The sequence below is a fragment of the Chiloscyllium plagiosum genome, unplaced genomic scaffold (assembly GCF_037043375.1).
Source record: "Chiloscyllium plagiosum isolate Xiang-an unplaced genomic scaffold, Cpla_swu_hap1 HiC_scaffold_31, whole genome shotgun sequence".
NCBI classification, from domain to species: Eukaryota; Metazoa; Chordata; class Chondrichthyes; order Orectolobiformes; family Hemiscylliidae; genus Chiloscyllium; species Chiloscyllium plagiosum.
Window position 1 is genome coordinate 91,582 of NW_028270169.1, and position 18,929 is coordinate 110,510.

Here is an 18,929-nt window from a genome sequence, read left to right on the forward strand (position 1 = left end):
TTTTTTTTAAACTGGAAAGAGTGCAGAGGAAATTTACAATGATGTTGTCAAGACTCAATAGTCTGAGTTATCGGGAGAGGTTGGACAAGCTAGGACTTTCTTCTTCAAAGTGTTAGAGACTGAGGGGCATCTTAAAGAAGTGTATAAGATCATGAGATGCATAGATAGAATAAACGCACTCATCTTTTTCCCAGAGTTATGGAATCGAGGACGGGAGGGCATCAGTTTAAGGTAGAAGGGGAAAGAATGAATGGGAATCTCAGGGGCAAAATTACACATATGGAATGATGTGCCAGTGAAGTGGTTGAAGCTGGTACATTAACAACATTTAAAAAACATTTGGACCAATACACGGATAGGAAAAGTTGAGAAGGATATTGGCCAAGTGCAGGGAAATGGAGCTTGCGTTGATGGACATTTTGGCTGGCATGGACCAGTTTGGGCTAAGGGCCTGTCTCTGTGCTGTAAGACTCTATGACTCTATTAATTATAAACTTTCAGCCCACAATCAGGAATGTGATTTGTACTCTCTTGCCCAACCACTTTTCTTCCTCCTCATGGCAGCAGCACAAGATTCTTCCCATTTGAAAGTGTTTCCACCACCCTTTCAGGAAGTACACTTCAGAGTACAACTTGCTGAGTAAAACATTTCTCCTTTTTTGCCAACTCTTTTGAACCCAATCCAATGGACTATCAACCCTTCTGCTCATTAAATAGTGTACCCTTCTTGTTGAGAATTGGGGGTCCACTTAAACCTGTGTTAAATTAGCATTACAAATTTAGTATTTCCTGCATTACATGAGACCTCATCAAATTCTGTCACATTAGTAATTAGTCTTTTGCAAACTTTAACATATCTCTACATGAAAACAAAGAAGAGGTCATAAGAATCGTCAGGGTTCCAACTCCTGTCAAAGATTTATTAGGTGTCATCCTTATCCCATTGTCAATGCACTGTTAGAAATAAGAAGGTTTTGGATTCTTGAAGGAATGAAAACTAACCTTAAGATAGAGGTATACAAAGGGATAAGTCATCTGAATAACTGTCCCATGACTATTGGCCAAATGAGGTTAGACAGGTGATTGATATTATGCTGATAGCCAGCCCCCAAGATGAGGTAACAAAAACAGAAATTGCTGGTGAAACTTAGCAAGTCTAACAGCATCTGTGAGAAGAATGCAGAGTTAACATTTTGTGCCCGATGACTCTTCATCAGAACTGTTGCCAGATTTGCTGAGTTTCACCAGCAATTTCTGTTTTGGTTTCAGGATCTCCAACATCCACAGTCCTTTGTTTTATTTTATTACTCAAAATAAGATATATTAACAGGGACTGAATGAGAGGAAGTGGCAAGAAGATCCATGGAAATCTTCTTGAGGGAAGACTGGGAGTTCCCATACATCAGCCCGAGGGATGAACAAAGACTGTTGGTGACGAGACCACTCAAAGACCACCAGAAAATGGTGCAAAACCACTGTGACATGGGAGTGAGCTGCCTCTACTCTTCCATTCTGTAGGATGATTCCGAGATCAGTAAAATCTTCTCATTTGTAACGGTTTGTACTTTTCCTTTCTTTGTCTAATTGATTTATGTACAATATCTAAACTGTTGCTTTTCAATAAATTATCAGAAAATTGTAATAAATCATTAACTGTCTATATTAGGAAACTGTAATCACAAACATCTGAAAATTAATGCCTCTCTACTCACCCATAGGGTTAGCCTTAAACCTATATTAATACCAAATTCAGAATACAATTATTTCCTTTAAAACTGTTAAAATGAATCAATGTTTGTTTAAAGAATTGAAATTTGAGAGAAGGATTTGTATGTTTTACCTGTTTGGATGTGGCAATAATAATTTTATCACTCTGCAGATTTGAATGATTGTAACAAATTCTAATCCAAACCATAATGAAGAATTAATCACAGGCAAACACAGCACATATACCTGAAAATTATATTTCACAGTCTCATCCACAGCTTTATTGCGAATGTCAACTTCTGTTATTTGATTTCTGTAACAAATTGAACATATTGATTAATTAGGAACTTCTTACATGATTTTTTCATTCAGAGCCTCACTCAATTAAAAAACACAAAGCTGACAATATATTTTACTCATTTCTGAGATCTAAGCATTACTGGTAAGGTCAACATTTATTGTCCATCTCTATTGTCCTTGAGGAGGTGCAATGAGTTTCAACTTGAACTGCCACAGCCTTTTTGGGGTCAGTGCATGCACAGTGCTGTTACAGCAGATTCGAGGAGCAGGAGAATCGACATTTCGGGCATAAGCCCATCAGAAATTCACCTGTACCTCTACCAATGTCATCTACTGTATCTGTTGCACCCGATGTGGTCTCCTCTATATCAGGGGGACAGGACATCTTCTTGTGGATCGTTTCAGAGAACTTCTCTGAGACACCCGCACCCACCGACCCTATTGCCCCGTGGCTGAACACTTCAACTCCCCCTCCCACTCCATCAAGGACATGCAGGTCCTGGGCCTCCTCCACCACCAAACTGTTATCACCTGACACCTGGAGGAGGAATGTCTCATATTCCACCTTGAGACCCTGCAACCACACGGGATAAATGCGAATTTCAACAGCTTCCTCATTTTCCCTCCCCCCACATTATCCCAGTTCCAAGCCTCCAACTCAGCACTGCCTTCCGGATCCGTCCATCACTGCCCCCTCTGACCTATCACCTTCTCCGATACCTTCGTCCACCTATCGCTTTCCCAGCTATCTCCCACCAACCCCACTCTCCTCCCTTTTATCTCTCAGCCCTGAACCTTAAGCCTTATTCCTGATGAAGGGCTTATGTCTGAAACGTCAATTCTCCTGATCTTCGGATGCTGCCTGACCTGCTGTGCTTTTCCAGCGTCACACCCTCGACTCTGATCTCCAGCATCTGCAGTCCTCACTTTCTCCCAGTGCTGTTACAGAGGAGTTCTCTGAATTAAGTCCAATGAAAATAGAGAAGACACAGCAATATAATTCAGTGGCATAATGACAATGCTACTGGACCAATAATGTAAAGGCTTTGAGGACATGGGTTCAGATCTGACCATGGCTGCTGTATAAATACAGTGGTTACAAGGACATTTCAGAGATCAGAAATAACAATAACTGTCTTTCCAATGTATTTCCACCAACAAGAAATCCATGTACTTACGTGTTAGATAAGAAAGGAAACTCAACCCTGAGAAATATGACTGGTAAATTTGGAGAGCCCAAACAAGGAAAAGAACACATGATTATTTGGAAAATATTCAGAAGTGCAGAAGAAATGAAGCATTTTGGAATAAATACCCCACAGATCACTGGTAATGGGACTGCTTGCCAAGGTAGTTCAGAAGATATATGAAGTCCTTTCTTTATTAGCAAAGGATAAGATCAGAGAGGTTATCTTTGACAAAGTATTAGTTCAGGAACAACTTGACCACAGTGTGTAGTTCTGGTCACCTCATTACAGAAAAGATGCAATTCCACAAGAGAGGATTTGGAAAAGATTTATGATTTATGTTGACACAACTGGGAAAATGTAGATCTAAGGAAAGATTGAGTCAGCTAAGATTGTTCTCCTTGGAACAGAGGAGGATGAAGGGAGATGTACAAAATTCACAGAACCACACAAGATTTAGGGGGAAGAATAAGGTCATTCAGCCCACTGTGCCTGTGCCAGCCCTTCAAATGAACACTTAGTATTAATCTCCTACTTTTTTCCCATACCCTTGAATACTATTTCTATTAAAATAATTGTCCAATGCTCTATTCAGTGCTTTAATTAAATGTGCCTCCCCCAAATTTCCAGGCAGTGCAATCCATAACCTAACTACCCGCTGTAAAAAAAAGCTTTTTTCTCTGATTTCCTCTCAGTCCTCTTCTCTCCAAGAAAAATAGTCCCAATTTCTTCAATCTATCATTTTGGCTCAAATTTCTCATCCCTGGAATCATTCTTGTAAATCACTTCCTGTCATAGATGTCTCACAGCCATTGAGGTTTACAGCACAGAACAAGGCCCTTTGGCCAATTGCATCTGCACTGGTTGAAAACAACCACCCAACAACTTTAAACTTTGCTTTGCATTGTCTCTAATACATTCACATCCTTCCAACAATGTGATGCTCACAACTGTAGAAAATACTCCAGGTGAGAAATAAAAAGTGTCTTATATAGATTCAACATCACTTCTTTGCTCTTCTATTCTATGCAGGACAGGACTGGCAGCTCAATATTCCAGGGTATAGAGGATTCAGGCACGATAAAGGGAGAATGTACGATAGGTGGGTAAGTTGCCCATCGTGTCCACAGATGTGTAGGTTAGGTGGATTAGCCATGGGAAATGATGGTTACAGGGATTCGGGGGGGTGTGTGTGGCGGGGGTTAGGGTTGGGGGCTCTGGGTGGGATGCTCTTCAGAGAGTCGGTGTGGACGTGATGGACCAAATGACCTGCTTCAGAGTCTGCAGGGAGCAGTCGGAGGATGGAGCAGCAGCACAAAGCAAGTATAAACCTAACTGAGCTCAGGGCACAATGAAGCTGTGAAAGAACACTGGAGTGATGTCACAGGGAAGAGACTGGTAGGAAATCTGCACTAAATTTGAAAAAGAACACAACAAAGAAGTATTAATAAAGTAATTAACTCATTAATAAAATAATTAACTAAGAAGAGAAGGCTGGGCAGGTGATGTGCTGTAGCTGTATCTGTAAGGTGACTGATCCCATTGTGAACTGCAGTGACCATATCTATAGCAGGTGTTGGTTTCTCAAAGAACTTTGGCTCAGAGCTAATGAGCTGGAATCCAAGATTCAAATCCAGGAGGTGGAGAAGTACCTGGATGCTTTGTTTCAGGAGACGGTCACACCTGGTAGATTAAGAGCTCAGTGATCAGGAACAGCAGGGTGTGATTGCAAGTGAGGCAGGTGGGGGAATCCTGGATTCGACAGCAGAGGACTCTCAGCTCTTGACTTTGTCCAACAGATATGAGGTACTTGTTCCCTGTGAGGATGAGGAAAAAGGCTGAAGAGAGGATGATCCATTTGACCAGTGCACCGTGGTACAGGAGGCCATTCAAGAAGGGGGAGCAAAAAGTCAAGTTGTAGTTGTGGGCACTCTATAATAGGGGGATTAATAGCATCCTTTGTAAGCAGAATCGACAGTCCTGCAGTCCTGCATAGTGTGTTCTCTGCCCGGTGCGAGGGTGAAGGCTTTCTTTGACCGGCTTGAAGCAATCATTCCAACATCCACAAACGAAGCTGTGTCAGAACACTTTTTCAACGAGCCAACACACACTACAGCACAGAGGAACTACGTAGAGCAGAGGAAAATCACCTATATTGTGCATTCAAAAAGAATGGGTACCCAATGAACACAGTCCGCTGATTTCTCAGGAACAAACCCAAGCAAGCAGACAAAACACATCCAGAAACCCTAGCCACTCTCCCCTACATCAAAGACATCTTGGAAATGACTGCCAGATTACTCAGACCCCTTGGCATCATGCTAGCCCACAAACCCACCAACACATGAAAACAGCAGCTAATGAACTTGAAAGACCCTACAGAGACAACAAGCAATACTAATGTCATTTACAAAATACCGGGAAAAGGACTGTAACAAACACTACATTAGACAGACAGGCAGAAAACTAGCCACCAGGATACATGAACACCAACTAGCCACAAAAAGACATGCCCTCTCTCACTAATATCCTTACATACAGATAAGGAAGGACACCAACTTCATCTGAGACAATACATCCATTCTAGGACAAGGCAAAGACACGCATGAGAACTCCTAGAAGCATGGCATCCCAACCAGAACTCTATCAACAAACACATTGAGTTAGGCCCCCTGAGAAAGGGAACAGGAAGTGACTTCACCACAGGAAATAACATCACCACAGGAAATGACATCACCAACCCAAAGAAACCCAAACATATAAACAGAAAGCAGGAATTTTCAGCATTGCTTTGCCTGAGGCCCACTGAAGATGTTACCTAGTAGAGTAACGAAAGGTCTGGAAATGAACCTTCCAGCTCAGCGAGCAAACCTACATCCAAGGCTTGAAAGGATATTGGAGCCGGAGGGCGAGGGTCCAGATGTTGTGGTCTATGTTGGGACAAACAACATGGGCAGGGCTAGGAAGGAGGACCTGTTTGGGGATTACAAAGCACGAGGAATGAAATTAAGGAACAGATTCTCAATCTGTGGATTATTACTGGATCTGCATGCAAATTGGCATAGGGATAGGAAAATTAGGGAAGTAAACACGTGGCTAAATGAGGAAAATTAGGGAAGTAAACATGTGGCTAAAGGAGTGATTCTATTTCATGGGACAGTGGCATCGATTTTGGAACAGGACAGATCTGTACTGTTGTGACAAACTCCATCTGAACCGATCTGGCGAAAAGGATAAATAGGGTGGTCACTACAATTTTAAGCACGGTGGCACAGTGGTTAGCACTGCTGCCTCACAGCGCCAGAGACCCGGGTTCAATTCCCGCCTCAGGCGACTGTCTGTGTGGAGTTTGCACGTTCTCCCCGTGTCTGCGTGGGTTTCCTCCGGGTGCTCCGGTTTCCTCTCACAGTCCAAAGATGTGCAGGTAAGGTGAATTGGCCATGCTAAATTGCCCGTAGTGTTAGGTGCAGGGGTAAATGTAGGGGTATGGGTGGGTTGCGCTTCGGCGGGTCGGTGTGGACTTGTTGGTCCGAAGGGCCTGTTTCCACACTGTAATGTAATCGAATCTAATCTAAATGGGAGGAAGGGAAGGGGAAAGCAACAGGAAGTATAATGGTAATTAGAAAAGAAAGCAGCAGTTTAGCATGTGTGCAAGTGGGTTTAAAACATTGAAGACGATGAATGAAGTTAAAAGGAAGGAAAACTCAGGAGCTATTATTAATGGAGATGTGAGAATTAAAACGAAGGTATTATTACTAGCGTAAAGGCATTTTACTTGAACGGCACAAATCATTGCGAATGAGTACGATTTAATAGCCATTACGGAGACACGGTTACAAGATGGTCACAACTAGGAATTAAATAACCAGTGGTATCACACTATTCAGAAGGACAGACAGGAAGGTAAGGAGGTGGTGTAGCTCTGACATCAAGGCAGTTGTGAGAAATGATATTGGTTCTACAGAGAATAAGGTTGAATGTAATGGAACTGACAAGGAAGCAAGCTATCCTAGATCTGCAATTGTTTATAATTTACATAGATGATTAGGAGTTGGAGACAAATCATAGATGATTTGGTGCAATGTGTCAAAGTTTGCAGATGATACAGAGATGAATGGTAGAACAAAATGTGCAGAGGATCCTGAAACGTTGCAATGGGATATGTATAGCTTAGGTGAGTGGACAAAGAATTGGCAGATGGAGTACAATGCTGATAAATGTGAAGTCATCTATTTTGGTAGGAATAACAGTTAAAAGGACTATTATTTGAATGGTAAAAAAATTGCACCTAGCTGCTGTGCCGGGGGACCTCGGTGTGCTTGTGCACGAATCGCAGAATGCAACAGTTAGTTAAGAAGGCAAATGGAATTTTGTCTTTCATTGCTAGAGGTGTTAAACTTAAAAGCAGGGAGATTATGTTGCAGTTGTATAGGGCACTAGTGAGGCCACACCTGGAGTAATGCATGCAGTTCTGGTCTCCTTACTTGAGAAAGAATGTACTGGCACTGGAGGGGTGCTGAGGAGATTCACTAGGTTGATTCTGGAGTTGAGAGAGTTGGTTTATGAGGAGAGACTGAGTAGACTGGGATTATATTCAATGGAATTCAGAAGAATGAAGAGGGGAATCATATAGAAACATACAAAAAAATGAAGGAAATAGATAAGATAGAAACAGGGAAGTTATTTCCACAGCTGGGTGAAACTAGAACAAGAGGGTGCAGCCTCAGAATTAGGGGGAGCTAATTTAGGACTGAATTGAGAAGGAACTTCTTCATCCAAAGGGTTGGGATAATGTAGAATTCTCCACCCAATGAAGTAGTTGAGGCTTCCTCATTGAATGTTTTTAAAGCTAAAAGATAATTCTTTGAACAGTAAAGATGTCGTCGATGTGAATACTGAGTCACAAATAAGTAGAATGGATGGCTTTGAGGTATGTAGAGAAGAGGTGTTGGAAATCCTGGAAAAGGTGAAAATAGATAAGTCCCCTGGGCCTGATGGCATTTATCCTAGGATTCTCTGGGAAGCAAGGGAGGAGATTGCAGAGCCATTGGCCTTGATTTTTATGTCCTCTTTGTCTACAGGAGTAGTGCCAGAAGACTGGAGGATAGCAAATGTGGTTCCCTTGTTCAAAAAGGGGAGTAGGGATAACCCTAGTAACTATAGGCCGGTGAGTCTCACTTCTGTTGTGGGCAAAGTCTTAGAGAGAATTGTAAGGGATAGGATTTATGCACATCTGGATAGGAATAATGTGATCAAGGATAGTCAGCATGGTTTTGTGAAGGGCAGGTCGTGCCTCACAAACCTTATTGAATTCTTTGAAAAGGTGACGAAGGAGGTTGATGAGGGGAAAGCGGTAGACGTGGTATATATGGATTTTAGTAAGGCGTTTGATAAGGTTCCCCATGGTAGGCTACTGCAGAAAATACGGAGATATGGCATTGAGGGTGAGTTGGAGGTTTGGATTAGGAATTGGCTGGATGGAAGAAGACAGAGGGTAGTAGTTGATGGCAAAGTTTCTTCATGGAGTGCCGTCACTAGCGGTGTTCCGCAAGGATCTGTTTTGGGATCATTGCTGTTTGTCATTTTTATAAATGACCTGGAAGAGGGGTTAGAAGGTTGGGTGAGCAAGTTTGCGGATGATACGAAAGTCGGAGGAGTTGTTGACAGTGAGGAAGGATGTGGCAGGTTACAGCAGGATATAGAGAAGCTGCAGAGCTGGGCAGAAAGGTGGCAAATGGAATTCAATATAGCTAAGTGTGAGGTGATTCACTTTGAGAAGAATAACAAAAAGATGGGGTACTGGGCTAATGGTCGGATACTTGGTAGTGTGAATGAGCAGAGGGATCTTGGTGTCCATGTACACAGATTTCTGAAAGTTGCCACCCAGGTAAATAGTGCGGTGAGGAAGGCATATGGCGTATTGGCTTTTATTGGTAGAGGAATTGAGTTCTGGAGTCCTGAGGTCATGATGCAGTTGTATAAGACTCTGGTGCGGCCGCATCTGAAATATTGTGTGCAGTTTTGGTCGCCATACTATAGGAAGGATGTGGAGGCACTGGAACCGGTGCAGAGGAGGTTTACCAGGATGTTGCCTGGTATGGAAGGAAGATCGTATGAGGAAAGACTGAGACACTTGGGGCTGTTTTCATTAGAGAAAAGAAGGTTTAGGGGTGACTTGATTGAGGTGTACAAGATGATTAGGGGGTTAGATAGGGTTGACAGTGTGAACCTTTTCCCGCGTATGGAGTCGGGTATTACAAGGGGGCATAGCTTTAAATTAAGGGGGGGTAGATATAGGACTGAAGTTAGGGGTAGGTTCTTCACTCAGCGAGTCGTAAGTTCATGGAATGCCCTGCCAGTAGCAGTGGTGGACTCTCCCTCTTTATGGGCATTTAAGCGGGCATTGGATAGGTATATGGAGGATAGTGGGTTAGTATAGGTTAGGTGGGCTTGGATCGGCGCAACATCGAGGGCCAAAGGGCCTGTACTGCGCTGTATTCTTCTATGTTCTATGTTCTAGAACTTAAGGGTTAAAGTGAGAGGGTAAGTAAATGGAGCTGGGGCCATGAAAAGATCAGCTGTGATCTTATTGAATAGCGGAGCAGGCTTGAAGGGCCAGACAGCCTACTCCTGCTCCTGGTTCTTATGTTCTTAAATTCCACACTGTAGGGATTCTATGGTTCTATCAAGGGTATAGGAGGTGCTTAAAAATTTAGGAGGGAAAGAAGGGCCGCAAAGTATGTATGGCAGATGGGATTAAAGAAAACCCCAAGGCTTTTTATGAGTATATTGAAACAGTGGGATCTGCTAGAGACTAAAGGGGCAACCTGTGCGTGGAGTCAGTGGATATGGATGAGGTCTTAAATAAGATGTTGTAAATAGGATTTTAGTTGAGATGGTGAGGTTCTCGAACATGTTATGATTAATAAGGAGGGGGGTATTATGTTAACAGGCACACAGGTGCTTAATATCCAAGGCCTAATGAGATGTAAAGCAGGCTGCTATTAGAGGCAAGGGAGGAAATTGCTGGGGGCCCTGGCAGATATATTTAATACTTGCTGGCCACAGATGAAGTGCCAGATAATTGTGGGATAGCTAATGTAGTTTCTTTGTTCAAGAAGGGCAGCAGGGATAGACCAGATAACTGCAAACCAGTTAATCTGACATCAGTGGTAGGAAAATTATTGGAAAAAAATTCTGAGGGATGGGATTAATCAACACATGGAAGGTAAGGCCAGCTCAGGGATAGTCAGTATGGATTTGTTACAGGGAGATCCTGTCTGACTAATTTAACTGAGTTTTTTTGTAAAGGTGACTAAATATATTAATGAGATAGTGCAGTTGATTACTTACATGCACTTCAGGAAGGCCTTTGACAAGGTCCCACAATGAACACTGTGGCTAGAACAGCAGTTCATAGAATCCTTATAGCATGGAAGCAGGCCATTCGACCCATTGAGTCCATACCGACCCTCCAAAGAGCATCCCATCCAAATAACCCTGTATTCCCCACAGCTAACCCACCTAGCATGGCCAATCCACCTAACCTGCACATCTTTGGATTGTGGGAGGAATCCGGAGCTCCCAGAAGAAACCTACAGAAACGGGGAGAATGTGCCAATTCTAAACAGACAGTCACCCAAGGCTGGAATTGAACCCTGGAGCTGTGAGGCAGCAGTGCTAGCCACTGAAACATTGTGCTGCCCTGGTACAAAAGGTAAGAGCTCATGGGATCCAAGGCAGGCTGATTCCAAAACATGGCTTACAAATAGGAGGCAAGGGATGATGGTGGAAGCCATCAGTGATATACTGCAGGAATTGTTGCTGAGACTCTTACTGTTTGTTTTGTACATTAGCAACTTGCATATGATTAAAGAAGGTATAGTTAGTAAGTTTGCAGATGAAAATTGGTGGTTTTGTTGTCAGTGAGGAGAATTTAATCCTGATAAGTGTGAGGTGATGCATTTTGGGAGGTCTAATAAAGGAAAGATATACACAATGAATGGTAAGCTTCTAGGGAGTACTCAGGAACAAGTCCAGAGATCCCTGAAGGTGTCAGCACAGATAAACAGAGTGGTGAAGAAGGCATATGGCATACTTGCTTTCATTAGCTGAGGCATAAAACATAGGTGCAAGGAAGTCTTGTTGCAACTATATAAAATGTTGGTTAGGCCACAGATTGAATATTGTGTGAAGTTCTAGTCGCCATACTATCAGAAGGATGCGACCACACTGTAGAGGGTGCAGAGGAGATTCATCAGGATGTTGCCTGGGATGAAAAGTCTCAATTATAAGCAGAGACTGGATAGGTTGAATTTATTTTCCTTGAAGCAGTGGAGGATGATGGGGATCTGATTGAGGAATATAAAATGATGAGAGGCATAGACAGAGTAGATCATGAGAATCTTTTCCCATGGTAGATATGTCTAAGACCATACGGCATAAGTTTAAAGTGAGAAGTAAATATTTCATGGAGATCTGAGAGAAAAGAAATTCATCCAGACGGCGGTAGAAATATAGAACATGCTGCCTGAGAGGGTGGTGGAGGTGGTTACTCTTACAACATTTAAGAAGCATCTGAATGAGTACTTAAAACACCAGAGCATAGTAGGTTATGGACCAAGTGCAGGAAATGGGATTTGTGTAGTTTGGTGTTTGTTGGTCGGCATAGACATGGAGGGTTGAAGGTCTGTTTCTATGTAATATGACTCTGTGTTGCAGCATGATTTGGACAGTTTGAGTGAGTAGGCAAATGCATGAGAGATGCAGTATAATGTGAATAAATGTGAGGTTATCCACTTTGGTAACAAAAATGGGAAGGCAAATTATTATTTAAATGGTTATAAATTGAGAAAGAGGATTGTTCAACATTCTGGTTGTCCTTGAGCACCAGTCACTGAAAGTAAGCATGCAGGTGTAGCAGGCTGTAAAGAAGACAATCTGTATGTTGGCCTTCATAGCAAAAGGATTAGAGTATAAGAACAATGAATATCTTGCTGCCAATATACAGAACATTAGTGAGACCACACTTGAAATACTGCTTGCAGTTTTAGTCTCCTTCTCTAAGGGTGTATTTGTTATACAGGACGTGCAGTGAAGGTTTACCAAATTGATTCATGGACTGGCAGAACTGATGTCTAAGAGTTAGAATTTCACTCACTGGAGTTTAGAAGAATGAAAGGAGATCACATAGAAACCTATAAAATTCGAATAGAAAGAAAAATAAAGCAGGATTTACTTAAATAGAGAATGACCCCAGAATTCTGAGTATTAGAGAGATTTTGGTGCTCTTATGCACTTGTCACAGATATAGCACATAGTCAAGAAGGCTAATGGGATTTTTTTTATTAAGGAATTGAACATAGTAGTAAAGGGGTTATGCAAGACATTGATGAGATCACATCTCAATTATTGTGCACAATTTTGGCTTCCTTATTTAAGGAAGCATGCAAAATGCATTGGAAGTGTTTCAGAGGCTTATTGGACTGATATGCCAGATCATGATGTTGCATATGGTGCTGGAATACAATCATGCTGCTACTGATTGCCTACAGAGTCTCATGGATGCCCACTTAAGTTGCTAGATCTGTTCTAAGTCTGTCCTATTCAGCATGGTAATAGTGCCACACAACATCACATAATGTCCAACCACCCATCCATAGAATCCATCTACCAGGCCCGCTGTCAAGCAAAGGACACCAGCATTCTCAAAGATCCATCCCATCCTGGCAATGTTTTTCTACAACCTCTACCATCGGGGAGAAGGTACAGAAGCCTGAACATACGCACTAGCCGGTTTCAAAACAGTTTCTACCCTACTGCTGTTAGAATACTGAATGGACTCACAAACCCTTAACATTCGCCTGTACCTGTGTTTTTGTTTTTGCTGCTATTTAAGTATTATTTACTTATCTATGCTACTTAACTCTGTAATCTGCCTGCATTGCCCACAAGACAAAACTTTTCACTGTGTCTCAGTATACATGGCAATAAATTCAATTCAATTCAAGGTATTCTCAGTGTGAAGGCAGGACTGCAACTGCACAAAGACTGTGCCATGGTTACTCCTACTGATACTATCATTCAGCAGGCAGGTTGGTACTGATGTGGTAAAGTATCTTTTTCCCTCTTGTTTGTTCCTTTATCACTTGCCACAGACCCAGTCTAGCAGCTATGTCCTTTAGCTCTCTAGTAGCTCAATCAGTAGTGCTATTATAGAGCCATTCTTGGTGGTGGACATTGAAATCCCCTACCCAGAGTACATTCTGCCACTCTACTGCCACCTCTAAGGGGTGTTCAATATGGAGGAGAACTGATTCATCAACCAAAGGTGGACAGTATGTGATAATCAGCAAAAGGATTCCTTACCCATGGTTAATCTAGTGCCATGGTGTCTGGATTCAACATCCCAGGGGAACATTCACTTGCCAATACTCCACTGTGCCACCACTGCTGTTAAGCCGTCCTGTCAGTTGGACAGAACATAGGTGCTGTTTGTGACATCAGTCAGGTATGATTCTGTGAGTATGGCTGTGTCAAACTGTTACTTGCTTAGTCTGTGAGAAAACTCCCCTAAATTTAGCACCCCAATGTTCGTAGGGACGACTTTGCAGGCTCCATAGGGCTATATTGTTTCTGGTGCCTAGGTTGATGCAAGGGGTCTGTTTACCTTAATTTCGTTTTTGAGACTTTCTCACAATTGTTACAACTGAGGGGCTTACTAGGCCATTTCAGACAGCAGGAGAAAGTGAGGTCTGCAGATGCTGGAGATCAGAGCTGAAAATGTGTTGCTGGAAAAGCGCAGCAGGTCAGGCAGCATCCAGGGAACAGGAGAATCGATGTTTTGGGCATAAGCCCTTCTTCAGGCAGCAGTCAAGAGTCAACCATATTGCTGTGTGCTGGAGTCACATATAGGCCAGACCAGTTTAGGATGGCGAATTTCCTTCCCTAAAGAGCTTTAGCAAACCTTCTATCACCTCCTCTCATGGTCTGTTCAACATCTCCCCTAGTATTACCTTTCCGTCATGGCTTGTCTCTACTCTTTAAATTATGACATCTTCTTAAATTTTATCTAATTTAAAGTCCTCCCAACTTCACTTCTTATGCAGCTTGCTGGAACATCAACCCCAGCACAGATCAGGCTTTTGTTTAATTCGTTGACAAGACATGGACATCGCTGGCCATTTATTGCTTAGCAGGCAGTTAAGAGTCAACCTCATTGCTGTGGGTGTGAAGTCACATGTCAGCCTGACCAGGTAAGGATATCAGTTCCCTTCCCTAAAGGACATTAGTGAATCAGATGGGTCTTTCTAACAATCAACAATGGTTTCATAGTCATTGTTGGATTCTAATTTCAGAATTTTATTGAATTCAAATTCCACATTCTGCAAGGCAAGATTCAAACCCTGGTCCCCATACATTTTCTGGGTCTCTGATTTAATAGTGTAATGAAAATATTGCTAGGAGTTGGCCATCCCACTGTTACAGATCATACTTTCCCAAGTATTGGCATCAGTGCCCCATGAACTGGAACCCATTTCTCGCACACCAGTGTTTGAGCTCTGTACTCCTTTCTGCAATCTTATTTGCCAGTTTGTTCATGTTCCAGGTAATAAGCCAGAGATTATGACCTTTGATATTTTGCTTTTTAATTTCACTTCTAGCTCCTCATACTGACTACGCACAACCTCTCATCCTTCATTTTATGTTGGTTTATTTTTGCCATCTTTAAAAACTGTGGATTGCAAGTAGAAGAACTGGTTTCAAAAACAGAGATTTACCAGGGTGGCTCCATAATTTCACGGCAAGGAATTTGATAAATATTGTGAACTCTGTTTTTTAGCTGTGGTTGTTAACAAGTGAAGCCTATTCTAAAGGTTTATCATAATATACATATTGATGGTTAAGTTAATATAATATGTAAAATGCAACATAAATGAGTGAATAATATAACTAAATAATTAATTAACAATTCATTAAGATTAGTATTACAGGTGGTGCATCAAAATTTCAATATGTGCGAGCTCAGAGTCTGTACTTTTAAAAAGGTTAACATTTGAAATGTCTCCAGGAATATAGAGGCTTGATTTATGGCAATCACTTGATCCCTTTTCGTAGAGCATCATGAACCTTTTTTCGCGATTCAGGGTAAACATATTTACAGTATGTGTTTGAAATTTCAGCAACTTCAATTAAGAGCTTATGAGGTGGAGAGCATACGACAGAGACTGTGAAGCTTTGGGAAGAAGGTAGGTTACTGGATTCAATGTACCAGAGGACAGTCATACCTTTTAGGATGGATGCTCTGATATGGTCAGAGCGAGGAAGTGACTGCAAGGAAGACATTTATGGGGAGCGTGAGGATAGGATCGTCAATCTCTGTAATTGTTCAACAAGTATGATTAGATTAGATTCCCTACAGTGTGGAAACCGGCCCATTGCCCCAACAAGCCCACAGTGACCCTCCGAAGAGCAACCCACCCAGACCCATATTCCTACATTTACCTCTGACTAATGCACCCAACACTATGGGCAATTTAGCATGGCCAATTCACCTAACCTGCACATCTTTGGACTGTGGAAGGAAACTGAAGCCCCCGGAGGAAACCCACGCAGACACAGGGAGAATGTGCAAACTCCACACAGACACCTGCCCGAGACGGGAATTGAACCCAGGTCCCTGGCACTGAGAGGCAGCAGTGCTAACCACTGAGCCACTATGCTGCCCCAAGTATGAGGTGCTTTCATGAGAGTGGGGGACGGTGGGATGGATGAGTGAAATGACCCTGGCATTGTGGTACAGGAAACCACCAAAGTTGGGGGAGCCAAATGTTATATTGTGGCAGTAGGGGGTCAGTTCATTCTGGGCAATTGGCACTGTTCTCTGCAGCAAAAAGTGAGAGTCCAAATCGCTGTGTTGTCTGTCTGGTTCTAGGATATCCGCTCTGAGCTGGAAAACAACTTGCAGTGGGATAGGGAGGATCCAGCTATGATTGTGGGTTCCTGCAATCTGCAGAATATCAGGAGCCGAGGAGTTATTTACAAATGAAGCTGATTTGTTCTCGGCTAACTGGAACTAGAGACACAGACACAAAGAGAGAGGTAATGCTGTTGTTCCCCCCAGCAGAAACTGTTCTCAGTAGCAAAGACAAGTCAATTTAAATTTGAAGAAAACCAGTTACTTTTCCTGTGAGCTGTTACTTTTGAATTGATAAATCAGACACAGTACCCAAGCAAATCAGTGACTCTCTACTTCTTATAAACCAATGGAAGCTTCTAGAGAAAGTTAACTGAACATCAAAGGCTAGCTGAAGTCAAATCATCTCTAGGGTGGCACGATGGTTCAGTGGTCAGCACTGCTGCCTTCCAGCACCAGGGACCTAAGTTCAATTCCAGCCTCAGGTGACTATCTGGGTAGAGTTCGCACATTCTCTCTGTGTTTACCTGGGTTCGATCTGGTTTCCTCCCACAGTCCAAAGGTATATAGGTTAAGTGAATTGGCCATGCTAAATTGCCCACAGGGATATGTAGGTTAGATGTATTAGTCGGGGTAAATATAGGGTAGGGGGATGGCTCTAGTGAGTTACTCTTTGGAGGGTCGGTGTGGACTTGTTGGGCTGAAGGGCCTGTTTGCACACTGTAGAGATTCTAATGATGAAACCAGGAAATATTTTTCATTATTTGAGCTAAATTGGGGAATGGTTTGTACTTTAAAAAAAGTTAACATTTAACATGACTCTGGGAATATGGGGCTTGACTTATAGCAATCACTTGATCCCTTTTTGTAGAGGATCGTGAATATTAATTTTTGATTTTTCTGGCCAGCTCTGACAGCTGCACATTTTGGTGTCAGGCAGCCTCTTACCTGTCATGGCCTATTCCCTTTCAGCTGTGTCTCTTTGTCGTCTTCATTATGCAAGAGTGTTGTGAAGGGCTCAGCAAGTGTTAAAATGATGTCTTGACTTTCTGGTGGGACTCTGGAGATCTTTCATAGTTTCAAGATTGCTTTGTTTGCTGAATAATGGACATTCTTAAAATGAATCTTTTCATAGAATAGAATCCCCACAGCATGGAAACAGGCCCTTCAGCCCTACAAGTCCACACCAACCCTCCAAAGAGTATCCCATCGAAACCCATTCCCCATTACTCTACATTTACCCCCAACCTACACATCCCTGATGGGCAATTTTAACTTGGCCAATTCACCCCTGGCCTGCACATTTAAGATTGTGGAAGGAAACCAGAACACCTGGAGGAAACCCACACAGACACAGGGAGAATGTGCAAACTCTACCCTGAGGCTGGAATCGAACTTGGGTACCTGGAACTGGGAGGCCGCAGTGCTAACCAGTGAGCCACCCATTTTGTTATCTGTGTTGATGAGATGTATGTGGATATCCTCAGATGACAATTACCAGACCTCCAGTGGGTAGCCTTGGTTTCAAAATAATTGATATAAAGATCAGCCATGATCTTATTGAATGGTCAAGCAGGCTCATGGGCTGAATGGACTACTCATGTTCTTATGTTCCTATACTTTTCCAGGAGCAAACTATGGGATTAAGATAGGAGGGTATGACTGTAAATGAGGTATTGGAATGCAGAGGATGGAGGAAGTTCAGCTTTGGCAATTATTCAACAGATTTAAGATACTTTCAGCTTGTTTGGATGAGATTGAGGGCTGCAGTGTAGAACAACTAACTGACCATGTTACCACAGTAAAGGAAGTAATTCTAATGGGGTGGAACAAAGATCAGAGTAGTAGTTGGAGGATACAGTATAATTGTTGTGGTTCTGTTCGCTGAGCTGGGAATTTGTGTTGCAGATGTTTCGTCCCCTGCATAGGTAACATCCTCAGTGCTTGAGAGCCTCCTGTGAAGCTCCTGAGCTTCTGTGTTGTTTCCTCTGGCATTTATAGTGGTTTGTCTCTGCCGCTTCCGGTTGTCAGTTCCAGCTGTCCGCTGCAGTGGCCGGTATATTGGGTCCAGGTCGATGTGTTTGTTGATAGAATCTGTGGATGAGTGCCATGCCTCTAGGAATTCTCTGGCTGTTCTCTGTTTGACTTGTCCTATAAAAGTAGTGTTGTCCCAGTCAAACTCATGTTGCTTGTCATCTGCATGTGTGGCTACTAAGGATAGCTGGTCGTGAGGTTTCATGGCTAGTTGGTGTTCATGGATACGGATAGTTAGCTGTCTTCCTGTTTGTCCTATGTAGTGTTTTGTGCAGTCCTTGCATGGGATTTTGTACACTACGTTGGTTTTGCTCATGCTGAGTTCTTTGTCCTGGTGAGTTGTTGTCTGTTGGGTTTCTGTGCTGTTATGAGTCCTAGTGGTCATAGTAGTCTGGCTGTCAGTTCAGAAATGTTCTTGATGTATGGTAATGTGGCTAGTCCTTTGGGTTGTGGCATGACCTCATTCCGTTGTCTTTCCCTTGGCATCTGTTGATGAAATTGCAGGGGTATCCGTTTTTGGCGAATACATTGTAGAGGTGTTCTTCTTCCTCTTTTTGCAGTTCTGGTGTGCTGCAATGTGTTGTGGCCCTTTTGAACAGTGTCTTGATGCAACTTCTTTTGTGTGTGTTGGGGTGGTTGCTTTCATAGTTCAGGAATTGGTCTTTGTGTGTGGCTTTCCTGTATACCTTTGTGGTGAATTCTCCATTCGGTGTTCTCTGTAGCATCACGTCTAGGAATGGGAGTTGTTTGTCCTTTTCTTCTCTCTAGTGAATCTGATTCCTGTG

General features: G+C 42.6%; 1 protein-coding gene across 3 annotated transcripts in view; it reads right to left on the reverse strand.

Moving 5' to 3' along the window:
- LOC122561888 (integrin alpha-E-like) overlaps positions 1-18,929 on the reverse strand; it is a 397,374-nt gene that overhangs the window by 72,883 nt on the left and 305,562 nt on the right. For all 3 annotated transcript variants that reach the window (XR_006315137.2, XM_043714220.2, XM_043714221.2), the window contains one exon: positions 1,954-2,020. Coding sequence is in view for 2 of the 3 variants with exons in the window: in XM_043714220.2 (XP_043570155.2) it covers positions 1,954-2,020 (67 nt within the window). In the remaining variant the exon portion in view is untranslated. The remainder of the gene's footprint in view (positions 1-1,953; positions 2,021-18,929) is intronic.